Source organism: Microtus ochrogaster, chromosome 7 (assembly GCF_000317375.1).
Source record: "Microtus ochrogaster isolate Prairie Vole_2 chromosome 7, MicOch1.0, whole genome shotgun sequence".
Taxonomy (NCBI): domain Eukaryota; kingdom Metazoa; phylum Chordata; class Mammalia; order Rodentia; family Cricetidae; genus Microtus; species Microtus ochrogaster.
In genome coordinates this window covers 77,064,535-77,091,831 of record NC_022014.1, presented here as the reverse complement: position 1 = coordinate 77,091,831, position 27,297 = coordinate 77,064,535, and the positions used below count along the sequence as shown (strand labels likewise).

The following is a 27,297-nucleotide window of genomic DNA, read 5'->3' as shown; positions in this document are numbered from 1 at the left end:
CTCTCTCTCTCTCTCTCTCTCTCCAAACTTGTCCTCCCCTGTCAAGTCCAGAGCGGTGTTGCGGACCCAGGCCTATGGGAGGTCTGGATGAGTCTTTCGAGGGAGAAAGGGAGAGAGGACTGAACCTGGAAGAAAAGGCCTGAGCGGCACACTCGCCGACCGCACTACTACTGCCCTCCGGTGGGTCCCGGAGACGCCGGGAACCAGCGGCCGCGCACACGGATTGGGTTTCTGCGGGGCTCGCTCCCGGGCCTGGCTCCGAGCCGCCGCCGCCGCCGCCCCCTCCCTGCGTGCAGGCTGCGCTCCAGTCGCGGCCACGGGGTAGCGCTCGGCCCCCCTCTCCGCGTCTCCGCCTCCGCCGCGCTCGTCCCCGGCTCCCGCTGCCCCCGCAGCTCCGGCTCGGCGCAGGCAGACTCTCAGGCTCGGCAGCAGAGCGGCTCTTAGGACGCTGAGCCCGGGCAGCCCAGGGCTCCGGGCTCCTTGAGCCAGCGGCTCCAGAGGTGGGCGAGCGGCAGGCGCGGCCGAGGCGGCGGAGCGGGCTGGCCGTGTAGACCCGGGGTCCCCGGGCTGGGCGAAAACGCCGGGGGGCCGAGGCGGCGCCGAAACCCCGGAACCTGGAGCTGCCGGCCGAGCTCTTCCCGTGCGGCTCGCGCGGAGCTCCAGTCGGGGCACGGCGGAGAGCAGGACCCGGTAGTCTCCTCCACCGGATCGCCCGCAAGAGGCTCCGCGCCCCGGGCGCTGGCTAGAACCCGGGCCGCCCAGCCGGTTACCCGAGCCGGGCATTCATCGCTGCCCGCAGCTGGCGCAGACATGGGCGCACGGGGCTGCGCGTCGGGCCGCAGGTCCCGCAAAGTTTGCTAGCCGGAGGGGCGCAGAGCTGAGTGTGAGCTCGGTACCGAAGCCCCCGGGAGGATACCCTGAAGTCTCCTAATTGGGCGCGAGAACCGCGGAGCTGAGAAGGGTGGCTCGGCCCTACCAGGTGCCGCCTGCAAAGTTAGAAGAGAAGAAAACTTCGGTTCCAGGGAGACTCGGACCGTTATGCTAACCGCACCCCCTGAAACCTGTGCCCCCTCTGAAAGACACCCGGCACCCGCGCCTGCAGCTGTGCTCGGCTGGCATCCAGTCCCGGGGGCCGGGCGCCTGGAACCACGGTGACTACGTCGACCCGGGAGAACCCAACCAGGGGGCGGGGAGGGGAGGGAGGCGGGCAACGTGGCCATCAGGAGGAAGTTTCCTGAAGTTGTCCTCTCATTTGGGAGCCTGGTCAGCAACCAGGCCCGATCGCAGGGGTCGCTCTGCCTGCGAGAAGTAGTCGAAGTCGAGTGCTAAGGGATATAGGAACCCCGAGTTTGAAAGGAGACTTGGTCTCTTTCTGCTCTCCCCACGCCTTGCGGAGCAGCCAGCCCAGAAAGAGGAAGAAGCATTTGGGGTCGCCGGCGCGGCCCCTCCGGGCATAGCGTCCCGGACTCGGCCACACAGTCTCCCGGGACCAAGGCGCGAGGTACCGGGACCCCACAGGATTATAAAGCAAGTCGCGAAGAGGGTGCACCTTAGAGGACCCCTCTGCAGGATGACCAGCATGTGGAGGCTGCCGATCTGGACTCTACTGGCCCTGCATAGGATCCATTCGGCCGGAGCCCAAGGTACTGTATGGGCGACTCCACGTGGGACTGGGGAAGGGGTTGGGGTGGGCGGGAAGGGGTACCCCCTAAGATGCCGCGCTTAACCCAGGCTGAACCATCTCCTGGGAGTCTCAATGCTCTCCCTTCTTCGACTTTTGGTGCTCTCTTTGGGGTGGGGCAGTGTCCCCTAGACTTCTGGCCTTTCTGGTTGGGGATGATGAGGTCGCCAGGGAGGTGGAGAAGCACCTAAGGTGCTGTAGGTGGGCCTTCGTGGGTGCCCTCTAGCTGGGATAGGAGGGGCGCATCATTTCATAACCTGGCTCCACTGAACTCCCTAGATTCCGGGTCCTGCTTAGCGTCCTAAAGGAAGGGCAAGGACGTGCCTGGCAAGCACTAGGTGCCCCGGGGGGAGAAGATGGGGCAGACAGAAGGAAGACGCCGTAGTGGGGCTCAGGGTGTCCGCTTGGTTTCCCCTCAAGAACAGTCACTCTGCTTGGCCACGTACAGGAACCCGCGCCTGGCTGCCTCACCGGCCACTGGCCACTGGAGCTGGGGCGGGTTGGCAGCACAGGCCTGGAGCGGTGAGGATAACAGCAGATCTAACCCACCCTCCAGACACACCCAGCAGGCAGCCCCAGACTCTGGCTTCCAAGCTAGCTGGGTGTCGGACCACTGCTGCTTTGATCTGTAGCCGCCCAGAACAGCCAGCCAGACTGTGAAGGTCTAGTGGGTGTGGAGTAGGTGTGTTAAAACGTGTGATGGGGTTGTTTCTCTCCACCTCCTGTAGCGGATGCTCAGCCGTCTCCCGGTCCTCTGGAGGGTCCCTGTAGGTTAGGGCGGCTGCACTGGAGCTTTCTTGCCTTTGGGGTTCGAGGATCCAGGTGGTGGTGGTAGCGGTGACCGAGCGGCGCCTGCTGGGGGCAGAGGGAGAAGGAGTCTAGACTTAATCCCCAGACTCGCGTATTTGGCCTTAGATTTTTGTTGGTTTTCCGGGCTCACAGGAAAGTCAGACCTACCCAAGAACCAGGTCGGAGGGACTGGGTTGGAGGCGCCGCCCCCCCCCCCCCCCACCCCGTCCCCGTCCCCGCTCCTCCCCACACAGAGCCTTTCTCCACCTCTGGGGTCCCAGAACCTTGGAAATAAGGAAAGAAGGGAATCCACTGTGTCCCAAGTCAACCAATCCTCAGAGCCAAGATTGGAGATAAAAATTATCGGTTGTCGCTCACAGGGTTTAGGGGAAGACTTTACACGGTAATTTAAGTAAAAGCACTTGGAAATTTTCTAATGAGCTCCATAAATATAAGGCAATAAAAGTTATTATTTTTATAGTCACCGTAAAACCTTCCAGTAGGCAGGGATCTCAGAGGTCATCGCATTCTAGTAGTCATTAAACAGATGGGGAAACTGAGGCCCACTGCAATGAACTGACTTGCCCAAGATCATACTGATATTTCGGGTGGGAGTCCTGAGCCCCTCTCTCTGCTACCAGGACCCTCTGTAGCTGGCACCTCTTGTCTGGAGTGAGATTTTGTGGAGCCCCGGGACAGTGGCCCTGACAGAATAGGAATGGGTTGTCTTCCTCTCTGGGTACTGAGCTTGTTTTGAGGTGGCCATAGAAAGGTTTCCAAGGGGTAACAACTTGGTGAAACCTTCTTAGCCCCACTTCTATGCAGACTCCAATAGCTGTGTAACTCGGCTTGAGAGGGGCAGGCAACTCACCAGGTCCTCCCGTCCAGGACCAAGCCCCTATGGAGTCTCCAGAGCACTGTCTTTCAGAGCCTTTATGTCCCACCCACTTCCAGTGTCTACTGAAGTTACTGCCTCCCATCCCTGTGCTTCCCAGAAGAGCTCAGTCCTCCTGACGGGATAAGAGAAGCCCTTTCCTGACCGTTTCTCTGTCTCTCAAACTTCTGGTTGCTGTTTTCTCTTAATGGGGAGGGGCTCCCCAGGCCCCTTCTGCTCTGATTATGTTCTCTGGCTCTAAGGATGTTTGTCTTCCAGCACTGCCGACCACCTTCCATTTATCTCCCTGCAGAGAATTATGGGAAGACAGTCTCCAGACTCCACCTTGGAGACAATGTTGGGTTTGCTGTCTGAGGGTTGATGTTAGGGCATAGGGTCATGTTTTAAAATCTGCTTTGGGGTTTGAGGCCATACCATTAACCCTTTGAGGGTAGTTAAAACCACCAATACTACCTCTGAGTACAAAGGGTCCATTCTGCAGAGGTGACACACATGGGCACCCAGCAGCTGCTCCTCCTGTGAGATAAGTGCCCAGCAGTCACTACTATGAATACAATGAAGGATTTTTTCCTAGTTCTCTTTCCAGAGGCTGGGCTAAAGCTACATTCCCTGGTTGTACTGAAAAACTATCATTTGGCCATTTCTTCCCAAATCGATCTTACATGATCCCTGCTCTTTTCCCAGACAAAATGCAACGGTGGCACAGAAAGAGCATTTGCTCCCAAACTAGGAAGAAAGGGTTTGTGGTCTGGTCAAGGCAGCTGCAGAGACATTGCTGCAAGACTCTTAGCCATGGGGACACTATTTCTCTCTTGGAAGACTTGGTATAGTTAGAGGGATTCCAAGGAGAGGCCCCGGCAAGTCCTTCCCATGCAGGAGCTGCAAACTTCCTTCTGTGACCACCTTGGTGTTCACTCAATGCTCTGAGTTCCCAGGAGCTAGTCAAGTGTAGATTCTACCATTGCTCAGGGGCTGGGGTTAGAAGGCCCTGGTGAACTGAACAGCCTGAGTGCTTTAATGACTCTTCATATGCTCGTGGGCTTGACCTTTGCTAGAAAGCATCTCCTTGCCCAAGCAGCAGGGCAGAGGGCAGGAGCTGCCGAACCAACTGGCCATTCTAAGAGGTTATTTTTCAAGAGAATTGCACCTGGTGGGTGGGTGGGGGACAAGAGGGCACTGCAGCTGAGTGAACCAGACAGTGGGGAAACCCTGACAGAGGCCTGGAAACGCCAATCCCGAAGCTCCTGGACGGCCCCAAAGGGAGCAAGTTTAGTGCTGGGAGCTAATCACGATAAAAGCCAAAAAGCACACGGGGGAATGGGATGAAAGTTTAATTACATGGTGTGGCTAAGCTGTAATTATTAATTACTGACAGCAAAAAATAACTTATTGATCAGGGCCTCTTGCTAATTACCAGGAGGCCCTAGTGTCATGCTTGCCTGGGGCTCAGCTGTCAAAAGCTCGACACGAGCCTGAGCCTGGGTGGGGAATGGTCCTGCATCTCCCTGTCCCCTGCTCTTCTGCTCCTGTCTCTCTCACCCTGGGTACCTCTTGACATCCTCTGGGGAGTCTGGAACATTGTTGGTCCGGTGAGGTGAGTGATGGAGTTTGGTCCTTGCTAGCGCTGTCTGCAGAAGTTCCCCTTTGTGGGGTGGGGTCACCTGGAACCCCAGAGCCAGAGGCCAAACCATGCAGGCAGCCTGCACCTGCTGAGGAAACTCTCATGCACGGTTTGGCAAATGCTTATCGACCATCTCTCCCCCGCGTCCTCTCCTGGAAGGCTGGAGTAGGGGCCAGGAACCTCATTCCATCAGGGAAAGGGGGCTGGGAAGGAGGCCAAATCCTTTACAGCAGACCTGTGTTAAAGTCGGACCTCGGCTTTAAGATGGCGAGTTAAACTGCATATTGGAATATATTTGACCTTGATTCCTAGGACACAGTCAGCTGTAAGCTAAAGGAGAGGGAGAATGGGCTTGTTTCTTGTCCTAGGGGTTCAAAGAATACCTGGGGAGGATCTGAAGCTGCCCAGCTTTCATACTCTTGGCGATAGAGGGCTCACTACCTTATACCGGCTGTATATATGTCATATATATATATATATATTAGACATTGCTTCATGTTGAGAAAGAAATTGGCTTGTAAGTTGTTGGCTATTCTAGAATTTAATGGGTTCCCTGCTTGGCAGGAAGCCCTTTTCCTGACTCCTGGTCCCTTGGGGAGTAGGGGACCAGAGTTGGAATTGCTATTGGGTCTCTGAGCAGCTGGGGGTTACTCACTTTAGCTCCCCCATCCTCAGAGCGGTGCTGCAAAGGCCCCTGGAGCTCCCTAAGTGGTAAGAATTAGTCATTGTAATTTGGGGCCTTGGGATGCCAATAGCAACAAATGGGCCAGCAGCGGAGCTGTCTACTGCTTGTAATGGAAAGGAAAACAAGCCAGTTGCCGAGACAGCCCTGGTTACGTACAACTTACCAGTCCCGGCTACCCATCTGCTGGGGAGAGGCAGAGCCAGGGAGCCTTACTGGATGAAGGAGTATTAGGACTTCCCAAGACCCCACCCCAGACAGGAATGAGAAAACGGGCACTTCTCTGGGCACACTCAGGGAAGGGAGTGTGAACCAAGCTATGACTGAGGGGGAGCCTGGCAAAGCCCTCCCGACGCAGGGGAGTTCTGGGCTTGGGTCTGCCCCTTTCAGTGCCCACTTTGGTCGCCACGCAATACTGAACTGAACCCGCTTCCTCATGTCTGAGGTGAGGGATAAAGTACAAAGTACAGCCTCTAGCTCCCTGTGGTGGTTTTGGGTGGTGAAGTAAGAGTATACAATTAACTTTGTAGGTACTCTCGATAAACCAAAGGCTTCGCATGTCTGGTCACATGGCTACAAGAACGGCTGAGTCCCTCCTCTGCTCCCTCCCCACGTCATCTCCATGCATCCAGTTGTATGGAGCTGTGTAGACCCACGTGTTCTTGGAGCTCTCTGTAAGCCGACCTCTAGCATTTGGCATGATCACTTACTGACTTCTAGTTTCCTCAGGACCCATCTGATGCCCCTTCCCCATCTCTGAACACCTATACTGTGCTGTCGTCTCTGCCCTTCCTTCTGAAAATCATTGGCCTCCCAGTGCCTTGATATGATCCTTAATCTTTTATCTATCAATTTCTCTCTTGTATTCACTTCTGGGTTCCCAGTCTCAATGGCAGTGCCTGGTACACAGGGACTCAACAAATACATATGAATGAATGAATGAATGAATGATGCTCTTTTTTTTTTTTTTTTTTTTTTTTAGTTTTTCGAGGCAGGGTTTCTCTGTAGCTTTGGAGCCTATCCTGGCACTAGCTCCTGTAGAACAGGCTGGCCTAGAACTCACAGAGATCTGCCTGTCTCTGCCTCCCCGAGTGCTGGGATTAAAGGCGTGCTCCACCACCGCCCAGCATATGAATGATGCTCTTTCTACCTGGCCCTGCCTACTTTTCCAGCTTCCAGTCTTCTTGTAGGGATGAGTGGCTTCTAATGTGTCTGTGATCTCCTTTGTCCTGTGGAAACCGCCTCATGCCAAGCAGCAGAACACTCCAGACTAAGAGCCTGACCCCTACAGTTGGAACCTCTAATGGTGGCACCACCATGCTGCCACTGAGGGAGGATCCTGCTCAGACATTCTGGCCTCCCAGTCATTTTTGATTCTGGGTCTGCCAGAGATGCTAGCCTTGGGGCCGCTACTGAGTCCCTGCAAGCTGCCCTCTACCCTCATGGAGTACAGGAGCAGAGGGGAGGGGTGAAAAGTTTGGGGTGATGCCAACCTGTCCATAGATGTACTGTGTGATACACAGGATCTTGTAGAGGAGAGGAGCCAGGACACATCGTGCCAGCATCCAAAGACATCAGTCCCTCTTTTGACAGCCATTGGCCAGCTCTGACTATGGTCCCACCCAATATCAAGGGTGAAAAGTAGAAAAACTCAGCAAAGCTGACTGCCCAGGTAAGACATCTGGCTGAGACATCAAACCATCATAACCTTGGGATTCTGTGATCCTAATGTGTGTCTCCTTGCCATCGCCCAGGCTGCCCCCTTGGCATCTTCTACCATCTTCTCAGTGAGACTTTGTCCAGTGGCCTGGGAGCTGCTCAGCTGTGCTGTTGGGAGACAGGATTAGTCTAAGGGAGGCAGCAGAGCTTAAAACAACTATGGGTTTCCTTCTCTTCCTCCTCCTCTTCCTCCTCTTCTTCATCCTCCCCTCTTCTCCTCCTCACCCCTCTCCTTTCCCTCTTCCTCTTGGTTTTGGCCTCCACCCCTGTTGTATTCTCACAAGACTTGAGCTTCGTAGAATTCAGGATGCTGTCCCTCCTCCTTCTTGCCATCTCCTGCCTGGGGCATCCCAGAGCTCTTGGAGAGGCCTTCCTCAGGTCTCTTGAGACTCTGATGACTGGCTTGCCAGTGACCAAGCCCCACAGAAATCTCCCAAATGGAACAGGGTTCGGGATGGGGGAGGAATGAGGTAAGAAAGACAATTAAAGTTTAATGCCAACTAGGAAGCGATTAGTGGCCCAAAGGGGCCATGAAATTTTGATGTCTTGATCATCCAGGGAGAAGGAAATATTACTGGCGTGCAGCTCACACAGGGAACTGAGCTGCTGTGGTGGACATAGAGACTCTTGAGGGGCTGCTGGAACCAGAACCCTGGGAACCCCTCTGGGTAACCCTGGAGATGCAGATCAGGGAGGCTGTCAATATGTGATTTAGAATCCAGATGACAGAAGGGATATGGCCCAGCACCCGAATGCTTGGATTGACACTGCATAACATAAGCTCATGTTATGAGTTAAGCCAGATTTCCCATGTCTTTGTAAACTGTAGCCAGGGCAGCACAGATAGGCAGCCTCAATCATGGGTGGACCCCTGGGTTCCTACTTACCATTTACTGCCTGGGTCACCTTGGATGACCCACAGAGACTGTAGGTGCCTCAATTTCTTTATTCATAAAGTGGGAATCACAGTTCTGTCTGCCTCATTGACTGTGACAGGGTTAATGAGATCGGCTAAGCTCCTAGGACACTAGTCAGTATACAGTCAGCTCTAAATAAGTGTTGTTATGACATTATCCCTTCTTGGTAGAAGAGAAACAACATAAACTTTGGGCCTGGGAGTAAGCAGGTGCCCTGGCCCGAAAGACTTCTGTTTCTTCGGTCCTTTACAAGCTTCCAGTGGCATCTGAATTCTGCATGGGGTGTTTATTAGGTAAACACACTCACTGTCTCTAGCTGCAAATGCAAACATGCTCCCCCCCCCCGACCCGAAAGCAGACACAGTCAGTTGTCCTCAGCTGTGCAAACTTCAAGTGCGTGTTTTTTACTAGATCCTTTCATAAAATGTCAAGTTGATATAGGTAGCTCTTTAGTTCAACCTGTGAAGCAGGGTGACAAAAAAAAAGACGTTAATAACATTAGCATCCAATTCAGAAGCATACAGTGACCTGCCAAGACCTCTTGATCTGGGAGAAAGAGATGATGACATGTGCATGCCCTGGGTTTGATCCCCAGCCCTGCTGGAAAACAGGCACACAGACAGACAGACAGACAGACAGACAGACAGACAGACAGACACACACGGAAAGGGAGGGGGAGGGGAGAAAGAGAGAGAGACGAGAGAGAATGAGGGGAGGGAACGAGAGAGAATGAAAGACTATGAATATAGGTCAGCTGCCTCCCAGGGCACTGCTTTTGATCTGGGCAAGATGGCACCCTCAGGCACTCCCCGCCACACTGCTTTGGACCCACAGGTCCAGGGGATTTGCAAACAGTCTCCTGTGAGGCTTTCCCCCAGATTTTCAGGCACAGGAGCTGGGCAAGGGGTGCCTCCTAAGCTGGCCTGCACTCTAAGGAAAGCCCAAGCTTCCCTCAGTTCTCCACGTACCCACCCACAGGGTCTTAGCCATTGGTTCTGAGAGCAGAGACCCCAGGCTGGTGTCACCATCCACCACCACCTTCCCCGTGCCTGTATGCCGGCTCTAATCCAAGTTCAGGCTGCCCTCTCCGCCAAGGGACCTGTGAACACACATCTTTTCCGCTAACCCAGATCCCATTTGTCCCCCAAAGTCTCATGGGGAAGCATCATTGATTTTGTAGCACAGGCCTCAAAATTCCCACTCTCAAGACCCCCCCAGGCTCAGTGTCCCATCCCCTCAAGGTGCCCTCAAACTGGATTCCCATCATTTCTGGGTGCCTGAAGGCTGGGAGCCCAGAGAGGACAGGGTCCTCTCTGCCTTCAGGATATCTACTGGCTGGATGATCTGCCCTCTCAGGACACCCAGGCATTGGTACCTCACCTCTCTGGATGCCCACATACTCCCTGTGCAATTGGGGCCCACAGACAAGATATCCCACCCCCTCTGGATGTCTGCAGACTGGTACCCCATTCCCACAAAATGTTCATGGCCTGGATGCCTCATTCCTTTAGGATGCTCACGGGCAGGATGTCCCATCCTCTTTGGCCTTGTTGTTGCTGACTGATCTTGTAATTTGTGTGAGAGACTAATTTCTTTAATTACAAACTCCTTGAGTCTGGATAATAACACTTCATCAACAACCATGGAGGTATTAGACATCAATTACTTTTCCCAATTAATAAACTTAACCCTTTAAAGAGCGAGCCATGAGAATTTATGAAGCCAGAGAGAAGAGAGCAAATTGATGATCCCAGAGGCCACCACTGTGATTCTCACTGGGTCCTTCTGGGTCGGGCTTTTTGACCCTCATGGCTAAAGAGTCCACACTGGGAAGGTATAGAAGCATCAGTAGCTGTTCCTAAGTCACCCAAGATGACTGTCATGGTAGAAAATGGTGGACACCACCTAGGTGGATCTGGCTGGATGACCCAAATCTACTGCCCACCCACATAACCTTTTCCTTTCTACTATTTTATTCTCCAAATAAATAGAAATTTGCATTCCACTCCATAGCATATCTGAATTCCATTTGCACACACAGAGACTATTTCAAAGCCAGATGATACAGATGTTTAGTGTACCTTCCCCATGGCTTCCCTGGACCTCTGAAGGTACATGGGGAGAAAAAATGAGATGATTTCTTAGGTCATGTCTTCCAGAAAATTCTAAGGTATCTGGCATATGTATTCCAACCCATTCTCATTTGAACATTTCTGTCACTTTCTAAAGCAATTGAGTCACACAGTTGGATGGGGGCCATGGCAGCCACCTGCCAGGATGGTTCATGATGATGACTTTGAGGGTGGCCAGTGTGAGGATTGCAGCAGGCTGTGCTGTTGTCAGGTGCCCCTTCCATTGGGTGTTTCTGGTTCCTTGGCTTTAGCAGGTCAGCTCCAGGCCACTGGGGCCTTGTGTCCTGGCCCCTCCTTTCTCATTTTGATCAAGACTGGACAAACCAATCAGCAGCGTTGTTACAGAAGCATTGGAGCCAAGCGACAAGGAAGACTCGCATACTCTCCTTAGGGACAGAGACCTCTAGACATTTTGTGTTGTTTACTTTTTTGTTGCTATAATAAAAAATGAATGAAACTTAAGGAAGGGATTGTTTGGGCTCCCAGTTGGGGGTACAGACTCTGGCAGTAGAGACCTCATGATGGCAAGAGCTCAGAGCAACTGGTTACATTGTGTCCATGGTCAGGAATTCTGGTGACTGATTCCTTTTCTATTTGTTTGCTCCAAGACTCCATCCCATGGAATGGTGCCCCCCAACACACACACACACACACACACACACACACACACACACACACACACACATTCAGAGTGGGTCTTCCCTCTCCACTTTCTAGAAACAACATCATGGGAATCCCAGAGGGATAATTTCTAGATACATCCAAACCCAGGCAAGTTGGTGATGAAAATGAAACTGGGTGTCTTCCCGGAGAACCGAGGTGACTGTTGACCTGGGAGCAGCTGACCTATGTGCACTCTCTCTTTCTTCTAAGTCAAGTGACCTTGGCAAGTGACCAACTGTCTCTTAACTTCAATGCTCACAACATTAATATTTCTGGCCAACTTCCTTATTGGTCTAGGTGAAGGGCAAATGGCATGTCTGTGGACATTACTCATGTAAATTTGAGGTTTTATGAAAAGATCCAGTAAAAACAGTCACCCTAAGACCTGTGTAGCTGATAACAACCCAATACGTAGCTTTCTCCATGGAATGCTTGAATTTATCTTCTAGAAAAGACCATTCCAGCAGGACATAGTCTCTCTCTGGCAGCTTTGGGCACTGAGCTCTGCCTGGACAGCCAGCACTAGCTAAGTGCTTTTAACGTGATTCTGTCATCTGTCTGCTCCTGGTGTGTGTGTGCATGCATGTTTGTACAGGTGCATTGTGTGTGTGTGTGCATGTTCATATGGGTGTGTTCACATATGTTTATATGTATGTTCCTATGGGTATATGTGTGCGCATGCGTATGCATGTTTATATGGGTGTGTTTACATACATGTGTGCACGTGTGTTCACATGGGTGTGCATCTATGTGCACGCATGCATATGGATACGAGTGTATATGTATGTACACACATGTTTGTATGGTTCACATTATGGGCATGCATGTTCATATAGGCACACATTTATTTGCAAGCATGTTAATGTGGGTGCATGTACAAATATATGTGCGTGCATGTAGAAGCAAGACGAAACCCGTAGGTGATGTTGCTCAGGAGCTGTCGATCTTGTTTTTTGAGATGGGGCTGTCACAGGCCTGGGCTCACCCATTCGGCTAGGCTGGCTGACCAGCGAGCCCAGGAGATCCACCTGTCTGCTTCCTCCACATTGGGATTACAAGTGCGTGCCACTGTGCCCAGCTTTTTCATATGGGTTTCTAGGGATTTAACGCAGGTCCTCATACTGGCAAGATATGTACTTTACTGACTGAGCTGTCTTCCCAGCCCAATCTCCTCCTGACTTCTCTAGACATTTTGTGCTTTGGGAGCCAGACTCCCAAAATGTCAGTCTAGCTTCCCAAGCGTCCCACCTGGCAGCCAGCCTAAACAGCACCATTGTTTGTCCCTCGCTGCCCTGGCACAAGGTCTTGGAAGCCAGAAAGGAGCAAGGCAATGCCCAGGGTTTATGCCTACTGTCCATCATCCCTATGATCGCCTCTCTCTGGGCAGCATAGAGCGCTCCTCAGTACTATGACCCAGGACGTCGCTCTTCAGAGTCTTCTCCCCCTGCCTGGGTGTGGTTCCTACATCTGGGGGTTGGCAGATGGGCAGTCTCAGGCCAGGCTGCCAGGGAGGGCCGGGGGAGTTCCTCATTAGCTCTGCTCCAAGCTCATTATCAGTCCGCGCATCACTGGGTGAGAAATGGCTGTCGTCAGGACAGTAATAAATACACGCCTGTCAGGGTTGATGTGATTGGAGTAATGAAGAGAGAGAAGCCACTGAGAGAAGGATGCTGTGGGCTAGGGCTTCAGGTGGCATAGAACTCTGTCCACCACCCATCCCCCCACACCTAAGAGGCAGAGGACTGGTGCAGGGGAAGGGGGGAGCAGCAGAATGGAGGCACTGACATAGAATGTCTTTCTCCTACAACTGTGTTAAATGGAGAGCCTAGAAAGTTCTGGAAGCTATCAGGCAAAAGGGACATGGTACAACACCAGGAAGAGAGAAACGGGGTGCCAAGGCCCCTACCCTCAGCCTTGGCCTGAGCAGAGGCAAACAGGACCGGTCTTTGGATAGTAGTACATTTGATGGCTCCCCATCCTCCCTCTCTAGCCCCGGTTCTAGAACAGCCTGCGGGGAGGCGTGGGGGGAACACAAGGCCTATTATACACACCACCCGGCCTGCCACCTCGCCTGCAATGTTACAATGCATTGTGTCTCCAGGAACTTGGAATGCCCAGCCCTGAGTGTGGGGATCAGGCTTCCAGATCAGCTTCTCTCCCTCTCTTGTAGGGAAGAACCTGGGGGCACTTGGCCGAGTCCAGACAGGACCAGGCTGGCCCTCCAAGACTCCGATGGATAGGGAGAGGGGAGGGAGCACAGACTTGTTGTGATGCCAGGCCCTGGGGCACCTGGAAGAAACTGGAACAGGCAGGATGGGGGGCGGGGTGAAGCTGTGTCATTCTCTGCAGCCCCAGGAACCACCTGTCTGGTATGGAGTGAGGGTAGCCAGGAATGGCAGATCCCTCGAGGGCTTATTCAGACCCCCAGGCCCCATCCCCAGAGCTTCGAAACCAGCAGGCCCAAGGTGAGGCCTAGAACTCTGCATTTCTAACAAGTTCCCAGCTGACACTGGTGCTGGTCCAGGGACACACTCTGAGGATACCTAGTGTCGAAGTTTGGCCAGAGCAGGGATGTCCTGGCTGTGACTAAACCAGGTGTCCTCGCTTCTGCTGCAGGGCTGACCTTGCTAACGCCTGGACTCGAAAGCCTGCGACCATGGGCTCCAGTAGAGGTGCGGCTAGGCCTTCTCATTTCACAGCTTTCCACGGCTGTGATAAAATGCCTGAGCTAATTGGCTTAATAAAGGAAAAGGGTTTGCATAGGCTGCGGGGTTTGGAGGTTTAGTGCATGGCTTCTTGGCCATGGTGCTTTGAGTCTGGGGCTGAACAGAACAACCTAATGGTGGCGTGAGGCGGAGGAGGAGGCTGCTCACCACTTTGCCTGGGAAGCGAGAAAGAGGAAAGGGCTGGTGGCCCAGTATCCCAAGGACATAACCCCGTCACTTCACTTCCTTCCATTAGGCTCCCCTCATGCACATGCACACACACACACACACACACGCACGCACACACACACACACACACGCACGCACACACACACACACACACAATACTCATAAGCACACGGGTGTTTTGGAGGGAGTGCACACATGTGGAGATTAGAGAACCTCAACTGTCATTCCTTAGACACCTTGTTTTCGTTGATACAAGGTCTTTCACTGGCCTGGAGTTTGCTAAAAAGGTCAGGCTGGCCGGCCAATAGGCCCCAAGGAAGCTGCTTGTCTTTCTCCCCTGGACTTGCAAGGGCATGCCACCACACCCAGCTTTTTTCAAGCATGTCTTCTGGGATTTGAACCCAGGTCCTCATGCTAATGGCAAGCACTTCACTTAGCTACCTCCGTAGCCCTAGGCACTGTCCTATCTCAGTAACTCCACAGGCTGGTGACCGAGCTTTAGCATGTGGGCTCTGGAAAATCTTCTCCAACCCAAACCAATGTTTTCTGTCGAAATATACACGACAAGAACAGCCCACAGGCCTCTGTCCTGGGAGGTCTGTGACTCTCCTGAGATGATGGAAAACGAAGGCTGTTTGTTCTCCAAGTGTCCTCCAAATGCCTACAGGGTACAGGGTGTAGCATGTGGGCCCCAGTGAAGGCTCAGGCAGGTCCCTGGCATCGAGCTCGCCAGTGGCATTTGGGATGACATTAGAGGCACTCAGTGCAGGTAGAAACCATGTGATTCCGAGGTGCATAGGGATTGCCTGACAATGCTGCCCAGAAGTGTCATCAGAGGGGAGGGATGGGAAAGTGAGTCGTGGAGGGCGGGGGCATCCCCCAGTGCTCTGGAACATTGCTGGACTTCATTTCGCTCTCTTCTGTTTCCAAGTGGGTACTGTGACCTGAGACCATGCACCTTGTGACCTTTCACTGCTAAGATGACATTGTCCTTTATCTGAGGGATCCCTCATTGCTTGCCTTCCTACAGGCACCATGATCCATTTCTTAGAAACCACACAAGCTTTAAGATGGACGTGGCAAATGAAAGCCAGGCAAATCATCCCACTGTTGCATGAGGAGGGCCCGCTTGTTCGTCCCAGCCGCCTGGCTAGCTTAGCTCCGAAATATCCACACAGAAACTATATTAATTAAACCACTGCTTGGCTCATTAGATCTAACTTCTTATTGGCTAACTCTTACATATTAGTTTAATCCATGTCTATTAATCTGTATATCACCACAAGTTCGTGGCCTACCAGCAAAGTCTCAACACATCTATCTCCAGCGGCGGGCTGATCCATGGCCGTGTCTCTCTGACTCTGCCTTCTTCCTCCCAGAATTCAGTTTTGTCTTCTCTGCCTACCTAAGTTCTGCCCTATCAGCTATGCCAAGGCAGTTTCTTTATTCATTAACCAATGAAAGCAACACACAAACAGAAGGACCTCCTACACCATCCCACTATATATGCTTGATAAGCAAATGCATATGGGGAGTCGCCGCTTCCTCTCCAGTTGCATCCTTTGGTCCCAGGTCCCTAGAGCCTCCCGCAAAGGGCAGTGGGTGTGCTCAAAGTGTAGCCAAATCGCTAAGACTAAGTTACAAAGGGCCTCCTCAGTTTCTAGAGGAGAGTGTGGAGCAGGAAGAGAAGTGGGGGTCTGGGTTTCCCCCTCTCTTTGCACTATCTGGTTTTCCGATTGCAAAGTCAGCCAGCCAGGCAGGACAAGGGTCCTCTGGTTGTTCTTCTTGACCCATCCTCTATGCAGGATGGACACATCAGCAGAAGTGGGAAGCCAGAAGACTGCAGGTCAGAGGTCCGCTTCTTGTCCTAACAACCTTCTCCGGACTTTAGGAGCCCTGTGATTCTTTAGTGATGCTCCTATCTCCTCCCAGACCTCCCTAGATCCTCCCCGCTGCTGCCCCAAAAGCTTATCCCCAGGCACATGAAGCTCCGGAGCTGAGTCCAGGGGACCCTGCAGTTCTTCCAAATAATTCGCTTTCGTAGTTTCCCAGAACTAAGGTATAATAAAGAGGCCCCATAGACAGGCTTCGCCACCGTCCCAGGCATCCTTCCAAACGCCTTGTATGACTTCTGTGCTGACAGTCTCTCCATGCGAGGAGACGTGGTAGCTCCAGATGGATCAAGAAATGGAGGCAGAGAGCCCTAGCAACTTGCCCGATGTCACAAGCCTGTGAGCAGATAGATTCAGGAACCATCTCACGCATTAGGCTCCGAGTCTGTGTTCTCCACCGATGGGTGGCTCAGCAGGCCTGTTGCCTTTCCTGCTTCCCACCCACCTTTAAAGAGGCCCCATTCCCATGACCAACCTATAACTTGGCCTAGCTTACGAATATGATTTACCCTAACTAAATTAGCCAAGCCTCTGGTTCCCTGTCTGTTAAATGTGGTTTAAAACAGATGAGTGAAACCCCTCTTACACAGAGGCTGTGGGGGAGGAGTGTCTGGTTTAGCCCTGGAGCTGGCCTACCACCATGCCTGGCCTGTTTGGGTGGAGCTGGGATTTCTCTAGAAGCCACTGCTAGGACCTATTCACCCAACCTTTGTAGCCTGTGTCTATTCCCTTGTGCTGATCTCTCTTGCCCTTTCAATCTGGGGGTCACCACATGTGTTCGCCAACACATATCACCCTGAAAGTCCATTTGCTAGGAAAGAGAGACACTGAAACATGCGATAGACAGATGCCATTATTGCCAACATGGTCATCATCCCTGGCCCATCTTTGATTCAGGACCATCGGCTATAAGGCGCACTATGCCATTACATGCCCCTGAGAAAGGAAAGGGGGTGGGGAAGGGGTGCTGTGTTGTCTATAAGGTGCATTCTGCTCTACAGATGTAAAACAATGAAAAGGGAAGTGGCTTATCCAGAGGGTAAGGTGTGCTGGTGGCTCTCCTGTCTACACTGCTCGTGCTCCCCAGCTTCCCTCTGAGCCCCTCATGTCCCCATGGTAGCCCATGGATTGGCCTTCACCACCCTGATGAACAGAGTGGACCCATCAGGTTGCTGCAGAAGATTCATTTGTCACTCATACAGCAGCATTGCTGGGCTCCCATTGGAGCCCGTGCCCCCAACCAGAGCTGAAATCTTGGCTGCAGCTGGGAAGGCAAACACAGAGACAGAGCTACCCAGTCAATCGCCCCTCAACAGAGCCAGGGAGGTGACTCATTTGCTTAAGTGCTGGCCATGTCCTGAGTTCCAGCCCCAGAACCCACATGCAAAGGCTGGGCGTGGTTGAGTGTGCTTGTAACCCCAGTGCCAGGGAGGCAGACACAAGAGGCTCCACTGAGGCTTCCAGGCTGGACCACTTGGTCAGTTCCAGACCAAGTGAGAGAGCCTGCCTCAAAAAACAAGGTGACTGGCCACTTAAGGAGCAATTCCTGAGGTTGTCCTTGGACTTCCACACTGATGTCTGTACGCATGTGTGTGTACGCACACACTCAACATGCGTGCGTGCACACATACACACACACACACACACACACACAAGCACACATATACAAGAGACCACCAGTGAGCTACACATTACCCCCTCTATTCCCAGTACAAAGATTCTAAACTCTTAGGGTCTAACCATAGACCAGGTGTCCTAGGCAAAACCTCCTACTCTTCCCTAGTGTTTAGACACCCCCCCCCAGGTCCCTGTCCTACTGCTTTCTAGAATGTCCTAGGCCGAGGAAGCCTCTCCCCACCCTGCCCTGCCACAAGCTCACATTCCTTCCTCAGCTGCGCCCAATGCCAGCACCTGTTTGCCGGGAACGAGGGCCCCAAGGAGTGAATGCCTGGCATGGTTCCTGATAGGGGTAAGGGAGCACCCCTCCCCCACAGCTGGGACTGCCAGGCCAAGACACAGCCCCTTGGCATGTCCTTTCCCCTTTGGCCAAAAGGGAAATGAAGAGCCTGGTGGCTCCCGTCCACCAGGACCCTGGGGACAGGCTGGCCCAGCTGTGCCCATCCACCCTGCCCTTGGGGTTTGTTTTAGAGAGGTTTCCTTGGAGAGGCAGGGCCCTGGGACAGCTGCTCCCCTCCCAGCTTCCCACTCAGTCCCCCAGTCTTGACCACCTGGTTAGTCTGTCACTGCAGACCAGCCTAGGGGACAAGGAACTCTCTGTCACTTTAGACCTCCTTGCCCCTCCCTGAAGAAGGCCCCCTGCCTTGCTTCTCCTGCCTCTCCGATGGTTTCTTTGGTTTCCTTGGAGCTCCAGGCCTCCGGGCTCTGGTTCTGTGGGTTCACGGGCCTGTAGCAGCCTTATCCACAGACTCCTCTGACTGCCTCAGCGCTATACCGTCACCACGATGTTACAGCCACTTTACAGGACGGTCTGTCTGCTAACTCGCTGGCAAGGCAGGCCAGCTTCCTTGTCTGCAGGGCCCAGCATAAGATGAAAATGCAGCCTCTTGCTGGAAGATGGTTGTGAATTTTAAAATGGCGTCAGGGAGCATTAAACCAAAAGCCTAGAGGTGACTGCACAAGTCCCCTGCCCAGAAAGTCCTTCTTGTCTATGTAGTTGAAGGTGGTGGAGACCATGGAAATCTCTCTCCAGAGGGCCATTTTATACTCTGAAATTCTGGTTACCAAAGTGCCAGTTTTCTGTTACCCCCTTCCCTGAACCCGCTTCCTCTCCCTGGATGGTGAGGCAAGGGGCCCTCTCATCACAGACCCCAAGGCTAAGTTGAGGGATGGGCTGAAGAATAGTAAGCAAGCTTGGAAACCTCCCATGTTCTCTCCAGTTTCATACAAGGTGCCAGGGAATGAGAGCCAGGGGCTGAGACTCCAGTGCCAGCATGCCTGGTCCTGTCCAGTGAATGATGCTTTCTCTGCTTCTGGCTCTTCACTTCACACGAGGCCAGATACAAAAAGCTACAGGCTTCGCAGCCTTCACACACACCAGCAGGAATCCCTGCCCCACTGCTTGCTTACTGTGAGACACTCAGAGAGACGCTGCAGCTCACCCCACCTTGGGTACCTCTGCTCTGAAGAGACACAGGTACTCGGGTTAGCCGATTAGGACAGACCCTGGAGTCCATGACTAATAAGAGAAAAAGTTGACGTCGGCTCCTGGTTTCAGAAGTTTCTATCCAGGATCCATGGAAACCCCCTGTTGTCTGGGGACCTGTGATGAGGTGATTAGTCATGGCGGGGTAGGGGGAGGTGACAGAGCAAAACCATTCACTTCGCGGTTCCATAATTCCCTCCAAAGATATGCTTTAATGACCCAAAGACTTCCACTCTAGCCCGAGTTCAATCAGAAATAAACCAAAACACTAGTGGAAGATTATAGACACTTCAATGTTTTGGTGCATGTAGTGGACACTCAGTAATACCCCGTCCTATAAACCGTGCCGCTGTGATGTGGGTTATGCCGGCTGGCTGGACCTCCCCCAGGCGATGCTAGGTCCCTGAGCTCTGGCGGTTCCTATCCTGGAGTGACTGAGAGTATGTGCTGAGGCTGGCAGAAGAAGCCATCAGAGGACAGGGCTGCCCCAGATGCAGAAACTGGGGGCCCCACCCCCTGATGAGCAGCAGCCACTTTGGATTCTCCAGGTGGCAGGTGTGCTTACCCGAGTCCGGGAAGCCCTGGAGCTGGCTGGCTCTGCCGTGGTTATTTTGGGAGCCTAGAGACCTCAAAGTCAAGTGGCCAGCTCCACATGCCTTCCCGGAATATGTGGGAAAGTTGCAATGCATGTCACAGTTAACACTCAGCCATTTGGAAGCCCAGTTTTCTGTCTCGTGCCTCAGCTGGAGGGAGGGTAGGGTGGGGCGGGGCGGGAAGGCTTACCAGCTGGGCCTGCAGTTCTAGAGCCCAACTCTCCCAGAGGAAAACCTTCCCAGAGGCCTCAGATTTGTTAAGAATTGTTTGCAGGGCTGCTGGGAGGGGCTTCCTTGGTATAAGAAGGACTTGAGGAAGAATCACCCCTTAAATAAACAAACCCTCAAATTCTCTAGGGACCAACAAGGAGAGCGCTTGCAGGAGACATCATTTATTTAAGGGCAACTCCCGACAGTGTGGTGCAGATCCATTAAACAGCCAGCCTGGGCCCACAGGCGGAGGAGGGGAAGCTGCAGAAGAAATTGAGTCTGAGGGCTTCAGAAGAGCTGTCCCTGAGGCAGTCAGGGGCCTAGTATCAGTCGGTGGAGAACAACCAGACCTGACTGCTCCCCGCTGCCCCACCTCCACCCCTGCAGAGAAGGGAAGGAAGAGGGAGGAACTGGCAAGGGTGCCATCTTAGTTTCCCAGTTGCTCTCCCTCCCCTTTTTCCTCTCGTTCTCTGAGAGCCTGGGCAGAAGGCCTCTTCCGCTACCTGCATGCTGAGCAGGCTTTAGTTTCAAAGCATTGAGAACCACCGAGCTCATGAGTAACGCAAGAAGCCCAAAAGCAGACTGTGTCAATGGCCTTGGGCAAGCCATTTAACCTCCCTGAACCTCAGTTTCCTTACCTGTACCTCACAAAGTAGCAGTCACTCTTGAGGTAATGATAAGAACTGAATTATTTTATAAAAGTTCCTGGGAGAGGTACTGGCTCATGGGTGGCATGACATATGTATTAAATAAGTAAAACTAAGATGGGAAACGATATTCAAATCAGGAAGAAAGGGCACTCCACAGAGGAAGCAGGAAGATGAAACCTTTGAACTGGATACAGGAAGATCCATCGTTGTTAGGACCTAGAGGTGCAGGCTGATGTATGAGCGCTTGGAGGTCACCGAAAGAGCAAAGGTCCTAAAGGCAGGACCATCAGTTTTAAAAAGGATGGATGATGTAGCAAGATGGGTCCTGCAAGATGGGGCCAGGGAGTCAAGGCTCTTGAATCTCAGCCCAGGACTTTGGAGATGCAGCTCCACCAAGCTGGAACACAAACCAGCCAAGCCCCACCGGTGCAGGCACGGGGCACTTAAGCATTGCTCTTGGACCTTCCTAGATCTGAAGGTTTCCATATGGTCCTTCTGGGGCCCTCGCCCAGTGGGAGGGTGCAAAAGATGCCATGCAGGTAGGATGTGGGAGGTCAGATCTACTTGGGCGGCAGCACTGCTAGCCTCCCTCCCACTAGAATACTAAACCACCGAGAGGGGGGACAGCAAGGAGAAGGAGGGGGAAAGATCGAGGACTCCCCGCCCCCCCCCCACCCCCGGGCTGAGCAAACGAAACTTGTCCCACACATAAAAACAGTTCCAGTTTGTAGAGTCGAGAGGGTCAGCCTGCAGGTCAGGAAGGCGTCACCCCAGGAGGAGAGAGGGCTGTATTGCTCCGGAATCTGCCTACACAGGCGCACAGACACAGCGGGGTGTGGGGCATAGGGGAGGATCCCATGTGTTGCTGATTCTCTGGCTTGCCAGAGATGAAAGAACTTTTTCCCCTTTAGCTGACCCCTCTGCTCCACAGGGAGAAAAGCACTTTAGCCAGTCGCCGAGCTGGAATGAGATTGGAAAAGCCGTCTGAAGTTGGGGAATGTGGAGGACAGCATTTCCTGTACAGCACAGGATGAAGGGGTGCGGGAAGCTGAATCAGAGGGACGCACGCATGGGTCCCTGTGTCCGCATCACGCCCCTCCTCTTTGTCCTACTGTTGGAACATCCAGGATATGCAGCTGAAGGACACAGACTCCCCTGTCCCCTTTTCAGAACTTAATCATAGGGTTTCAGAAGTTTGACAATGATGTGTCTAGATACGACTTTCCTTTGTCCTAATTGTGGTTCACCGAATCTGTATACATGTATTTATTGTGTGTGTGCATATATGATGTGTACATATATATGATGTATACATATATATATATACATACTTTTATTCATTGTGTGTGTGTGTGTGCGCGCGCGCGCATGCAAACCTTTGGGAGTCTATTCTGTCCTTTCACCTTTACGTGGGGTTTGGGGATCAATTTGGGTCATCAGGTGTGTGCAGTAACTACTGTGACTCTAAGCTATCTCACCCACCCCCTTGAATCTTTATGTCTTTCACCAAATTCGGCAAATAGTCAAATTATCTTCAAATATTTTGAGCTTTCCAAGACCTGTTGCTATTGTCCAAAGTGGTGCTGTGGGTATGTGTTTGCACACAATTGAGTATTCAGTCTCAATTCCTTTAGATATATGTTTCTAAGAATGTGATTTCTGAATCCCATGATAGTTCTTTATCTGTTTTACTTGTGTATCTGTGTGTATGCACCACGTGAATGCAGTGCCCCCAAAAGCCAGAAGAGGGAGTCAGAGCACACAGAGCTAGAGTTGCAAGTGGTGGGAGCCATCAAATGTGGGTGCTGGGAAGTGAACTTGGGTCCTCTGGAAGAGCAGTGCGTGCTTTAACCACTGGTCCCAATTATTGAACTGTTTTACATCCTCCCTGGCAGTGTGTAAAGTTTCCATATCTCCTACCATTTTCAGTTTACTATAACTCTCCTGGTGGTGGTGACACTGTATCCCATAGTGGGTTTGAATTTTTAATATTATTTCATAGACTTTAAAAAAGTCAATCTGTCCCCCTTTCCCCCCACCCTCCATTGTGCCTCTGCCCTTCTCCTGACGCTTCCTCTCTGCCCCTCCAAATGGTGTCCATTCCCCAAATGGTTTTCCTGGCATAGGAAAGGAGTGGATTTGTGTTTTCCTGATGAGCAATGATTTTCTCACTTCTCCCATGACTGTTAGTTGGCCATTTGTGTGTCTTCTCTGGAGATATTTCTGTTCATTCTTTTTTTTTTCATGTGTATGGATGTGTGATGTATGCATGTGTGCTTACAAGTGTGCGATGCATTGGTGTATGTGTTGTGTGTGTATGTGTGTGTGTACGTGTGTATTTGTGTGTGTAGATGTGTGTACGTGTGTGTCTGTGTGTAGATGTGTGTACGTGTGTGTGTATGTGTTGTGTGTGTACGTGTGTATGTGTGTGTATGTGTTGTGTGTGTGTATGTGTATGTATGTGTGTGTGTGTGTGTGTGTGTGTGTGTGTGTGTGTAGATGTGTGTCAGCCTGAGGTTGATGATGCTAGGAATCTTCCGCCATTGCTCTTTACACTTTACCTTTTGAGGCAAGGTCTCTCAACCAAATCTAGAGCTTGCCCATATGCCCAGTTTTTCTGGCCAGCTTGGTCTGGGCATCCCTTCTTCTAAGGCTAGAATTACAGGGAGGCTGCTATGCCCATGTGGCATTTAAATGGATGCTGACCATAGGAGCTCCAGCCATCTTGCTTGCAGGGCAAGCACTTTAATTGCCGAGCCACCTCCCCAGCCCTTTCTATTTTTGGAATATGTAGGGTTTGTTTTTGAGGTTTAAATTCTTTATATATTCTAGATGCTAGATCCTTGTCAAGTATATGCCTTATGAATATATTTTCTTCTGTGAAATCTTTCTGTTTTCTTGATAATGCTCTTTGAGAAACAAAAGGTTTTCATTTTGATCAAATACACCATCACTATTTTGCTGTTCTTCTCTTTTCTTTTCTTTTGTTTTCCTATTGGCATCTTATCTAAGAATCCATTAATAAATCCAAGTTCCACAAGATTCAGCCTGCGCTATGTAGTGAGTTCAAGGCCAGCCTGGGCTAATAGGGTAAAACTCTGCTTTAAGAATATATAAGATACATATTTTTTTATCCTGTGTTTTTCCTATGAGTTTCATGGTTCCACTTCTCTAGTTTGGACGTTGATCCATTTTGAGCTACTTTTGTATAGGGAGTGAGGTAGGGTTCAACTCCTGTCTGTGTAGGTATACATGTGTTCTTTATCACGCGTGCGTCATTTCCAGTTACTCCAGCCCCACGTATTGGAGAGACCTTCTTTCCCATTTCTTGGCCACTGTCCGTCATCAGTTGCTGTCGTCATTGACGTTTGTGTCTGCTCAGTCCACTGCTGTCTCTGTCTTTCCCTCTGAGGATGACACAACATTCTCACTGCTACAGTTTCTTCCCATTGCAAATGTGGCCTCCTGGGCTATGCCAATGTTCAAGGCCTTCAAGTTCAAGGCCATAAAAACATTGTCCCAACTACTTCGGAGAACAAAATCCCTCCAGAAGACCCTGCCTACTCCATCTTGCATGTCTGTGCCTTGCACTGGTTGCTTTTTGGCATTTGGTCTGGAGTTTGTGGGATGGTTACTGGCATGGGTGTCACTCAGCCATGCAAAAGTAGGGCCTATCTGTCCCCTTCAGTCAACTATTGCTTCTGTGGTTCATACCAACAATGGTGGTGTGGAGGAGGACAGGGAACTTCCCTGCCCCTGTGCCCTGAGTCCCCTGTGCTCTTGAGTAGTCAGTCAGTAGCCTGTAGATTGCCAAGGGGAATTTCAGTTCAGTTCACTGGTTTCTCAGCCCTGCCTCGGTCACATGGAGCCTTTCCGTAACTCCTTGCCTAATATTTGAGAGTCCTTGACTGTATAAAGGCAATTGGGTGGTAGCTCTGTGAATTTTGTCTGGTGTGCCCAGGTGGGTCTGTTTAGGCAATAGTGAATGAATCTGCAGACATGCTAATCTTTACTTGTTTCGTGGAGAGGGCACATTGGCATCAATGGATGTTTGTGCTCTAAGCCAGAAGCAACATTTGAAATGTGGCCGGGCCAAGGGAGGGATGCTAATCCAGCGGACATTCCTAAGTGTCAGAAGAGTGTTGTTTGCAGGCCAGTGAAAGGGTTTTGCTCCCAGAACTGCTCTTTTCCCTATTTGCAGGTCAGGAGGTCTGTTTATTGGTTGCCAGTGTTAAGCCCCCATGCTGTACCCTGCTGATCTCTTTCTGGTCCAGCCTCCAAGAGGCCTCCTGTGCTTGCCCACTGCCGGTAACTGCTACAAAAGCAGTTTGACTGGCCCTACCCCCTTTGTTTTGCTTGGTTTTGAGGGGCCAGTGAGGCCTTGATGCATTCCCAACCAGGGCTGTTCACTGGTTAGGTTCTGTCAGGTTATACTAGATCCCCGATGCAGGGGAATAGAAGCGATGACTCCCGAGGGCTCCTGAGCTCCCTCTGGTCCTCATCCCTTTTCTTTAGGAGGTAGATCAAGAATTCTTTGGTTAATGGGCATAAAGTGCTTTGAAAACATAAACTGTTAAGTGGCACCAGGGACGGGCTTACTAATTATTTATGATTTCAGGAGAGCCAGTTAATTCACCAGGAGAGGGGGGAGCAGTGGAGGAGGGGTAGAAAGAGCATTTGGAAGGCTACAAATAGCACACACACACCCCTATATCCCCATACCTGGATTTGTGTAACAGGGCACACTCTGCAGCCAGGGGAACAAGGTCGGTAGGTCAGGCCTCCTGCAGTCTGGTCCCCTCCTCAGATCACCAGCGCTTCAAGACCAGTCAGGTTCTCCCCTTGCCCCAGACTAAGACTATATTCAGCCCACCCAGAATAGAGAGATTGATCGGTACATCTCGGAACTCCCCGGAGGAATGAGGCTGGAGGGACAGCATAGAGTGTAAAGTCAGTCTGCAGTTGGTAAAGCGCTTCCCGCACAAGCATGAAGACTCCAGTTCGGTCCGCAGAACCTGCAGAAAGATGCGGGTTGTGTTGTTTTGCACACGTGCAGCGTGAGTTCCAGGGCATTCAAGGACCCTGTTTCAAAAGTGGATATACCAGAGAAATGGCCCCCGAGGCTGACCTCTGGTCTCCATATGTAAGAACACACACACACACATATGCTCACGCCCGCCCACTCGCCTCTGCGGCAGCCCTTCGTCTCATCAAGGCCAGCCGTCTCGCCCACAAGTGTGCTCCCAGCTATGGCCACTTGTGCCTCTGTTCATTCAGTAAATATTGCCAGCTGCCTCCCCCATGCCAGGCTGCCAGGCGTAGGCATGTGAAAATCCTTGCTCCCACTCCGCATCCTCTCTTTAACAGCCGCTTCCTCGGGAGAATGGCTCTGCTGCCCACCCCCACCCTCCCTTCTCAGCTGCCCCACTGGGCCTGGAGTCCCGGAGTCCCATCTTCCCCTAGGTGTCTCGTTGCAGATCTGCGGAAAGCACCTACACAAAGCCCCTCTCCCAGGCCTCAGGCACTGCTCTAGGGCCGACCTGTAGTGCTAACTTCTCTGCTGTGTTTAGCTGCTTTGGGCTCTTCCTCCTATTGTTATTTAGGTCGTTCCCAGCCTCAACAGCCAGGGTAAAAACTCCATTATTCTAGAAAATGGGCCTGTTACCACGTCCTAATTCAGTGAGGAGAGCAAACCCAACCAAACTATACCACTACACCAGTCAAAGACCACACACTCAGGGTCTAAGGGTACGGTGACTGTCCAGAAGCCCTGGGGTCAGCCCACCTCTGCCTCCTAGAGTAACTATGCGCGGATGGTCGGAGTCTGTGAATCTGCATAGCATTCTGGCCTGGTCCTGGGGAGCCTCTGGGACCCCTACTGGGGAGACTTGTAAGGTCTCCAGAGTTTGCTTAGCTTAGGAAAAGGAAGGAAGGCAAGGAATCCTAGAGACCTGGGCAGCCAAGGACAGGCTGGGCAATACCTCTAGGTCAGTTTGCTAAGCAGCATCCATGTGGCATTCTGGGTAAGAGGAGCTACCAATTCCAGAAGTTGGGTGATGTGTTCTCTCTGGCAGACCATCAAGCTCACGGTGAACAGGATGCAGACCTTGAGGATAGGGTCTGGGTTCCCATCATTTCCAGGGAGCAGAGACAATATGCCTGCTTCAGCTGAGATGTTCTCTAGGCACTGAGAAATGTTCTCTAACACACAGAATCCTGAACCCCCATTGCCTTATAGGAGTGTTTGGTTCTTACCAGTCCCTTGTAGGAGGGCAGTGGGCTGCACATAATGGGTTGTGATGCCAGGGACCCTGCATCTGGACTCTGTTCTGCTGGGGGCTGGGATCTCAGATAACTTAGAGTCACCTCCCCTTAGCTGTAAGGCACTCATTCCAGGACCCTTGGAGGATAGCACCAAGCCCTGTGTGTACTATGTTCCCTATACTTCCACACCTATGATAGTTTAATTTATAACTGAAACTCAAAAAGGCATTAGCAACAAAGGGAAGCCAGTAGAACAATGGTAGCATATTCTATATAAAAGTTATTTAAAACTTTTGAATTATTTCTGGAATCTTCCGTGTACTATTTTTGGACTGTGGAAAGTGTAGTCACAGGTAAAGGGGAAGGCGGGGTGTTCTCCATGAAGCCTGGAGTTGAGCAGCAGCAACAGCATGGTGGGAAAACTGGAGATATCTAAGACTGTCCCCAGCTGTATCTCCACCCAGACCCTTGAACAGAATCCCACGTCAGGAGGCAATAGCGTTCACACCAAGCACACGCTTGTTGTGTTCTA

The 27,297-nt window shown here is 51.8% G+C and overlaps 1 protein-coding gene across 1 annotated transcript in view; it reads left to right on the top strand.

Moving 5' to 3' along the window:
- Nucleotides 1–424: 424 nt before the first annotated feature.
- The window catches only part of Sdk2 (sidekick cell adhesion molecule 2), a 295,345-nt gene continuing 268,472 nt past the window's right edge, over nucleotides 425–27,297 (top strand). The window contains exon 1 of the mRNA XM_005350680.2: nucleotides 425–1,643. Coding sequence (XP_005350737.1) covers nucleotides 1,571–1,643 — 73 coding nt within the window. The 5' untranslated portion in view covers nucleotides 425–1,570. The remainder of the gene's footprint in view (nucleotides 1,644–27,297) is intronic.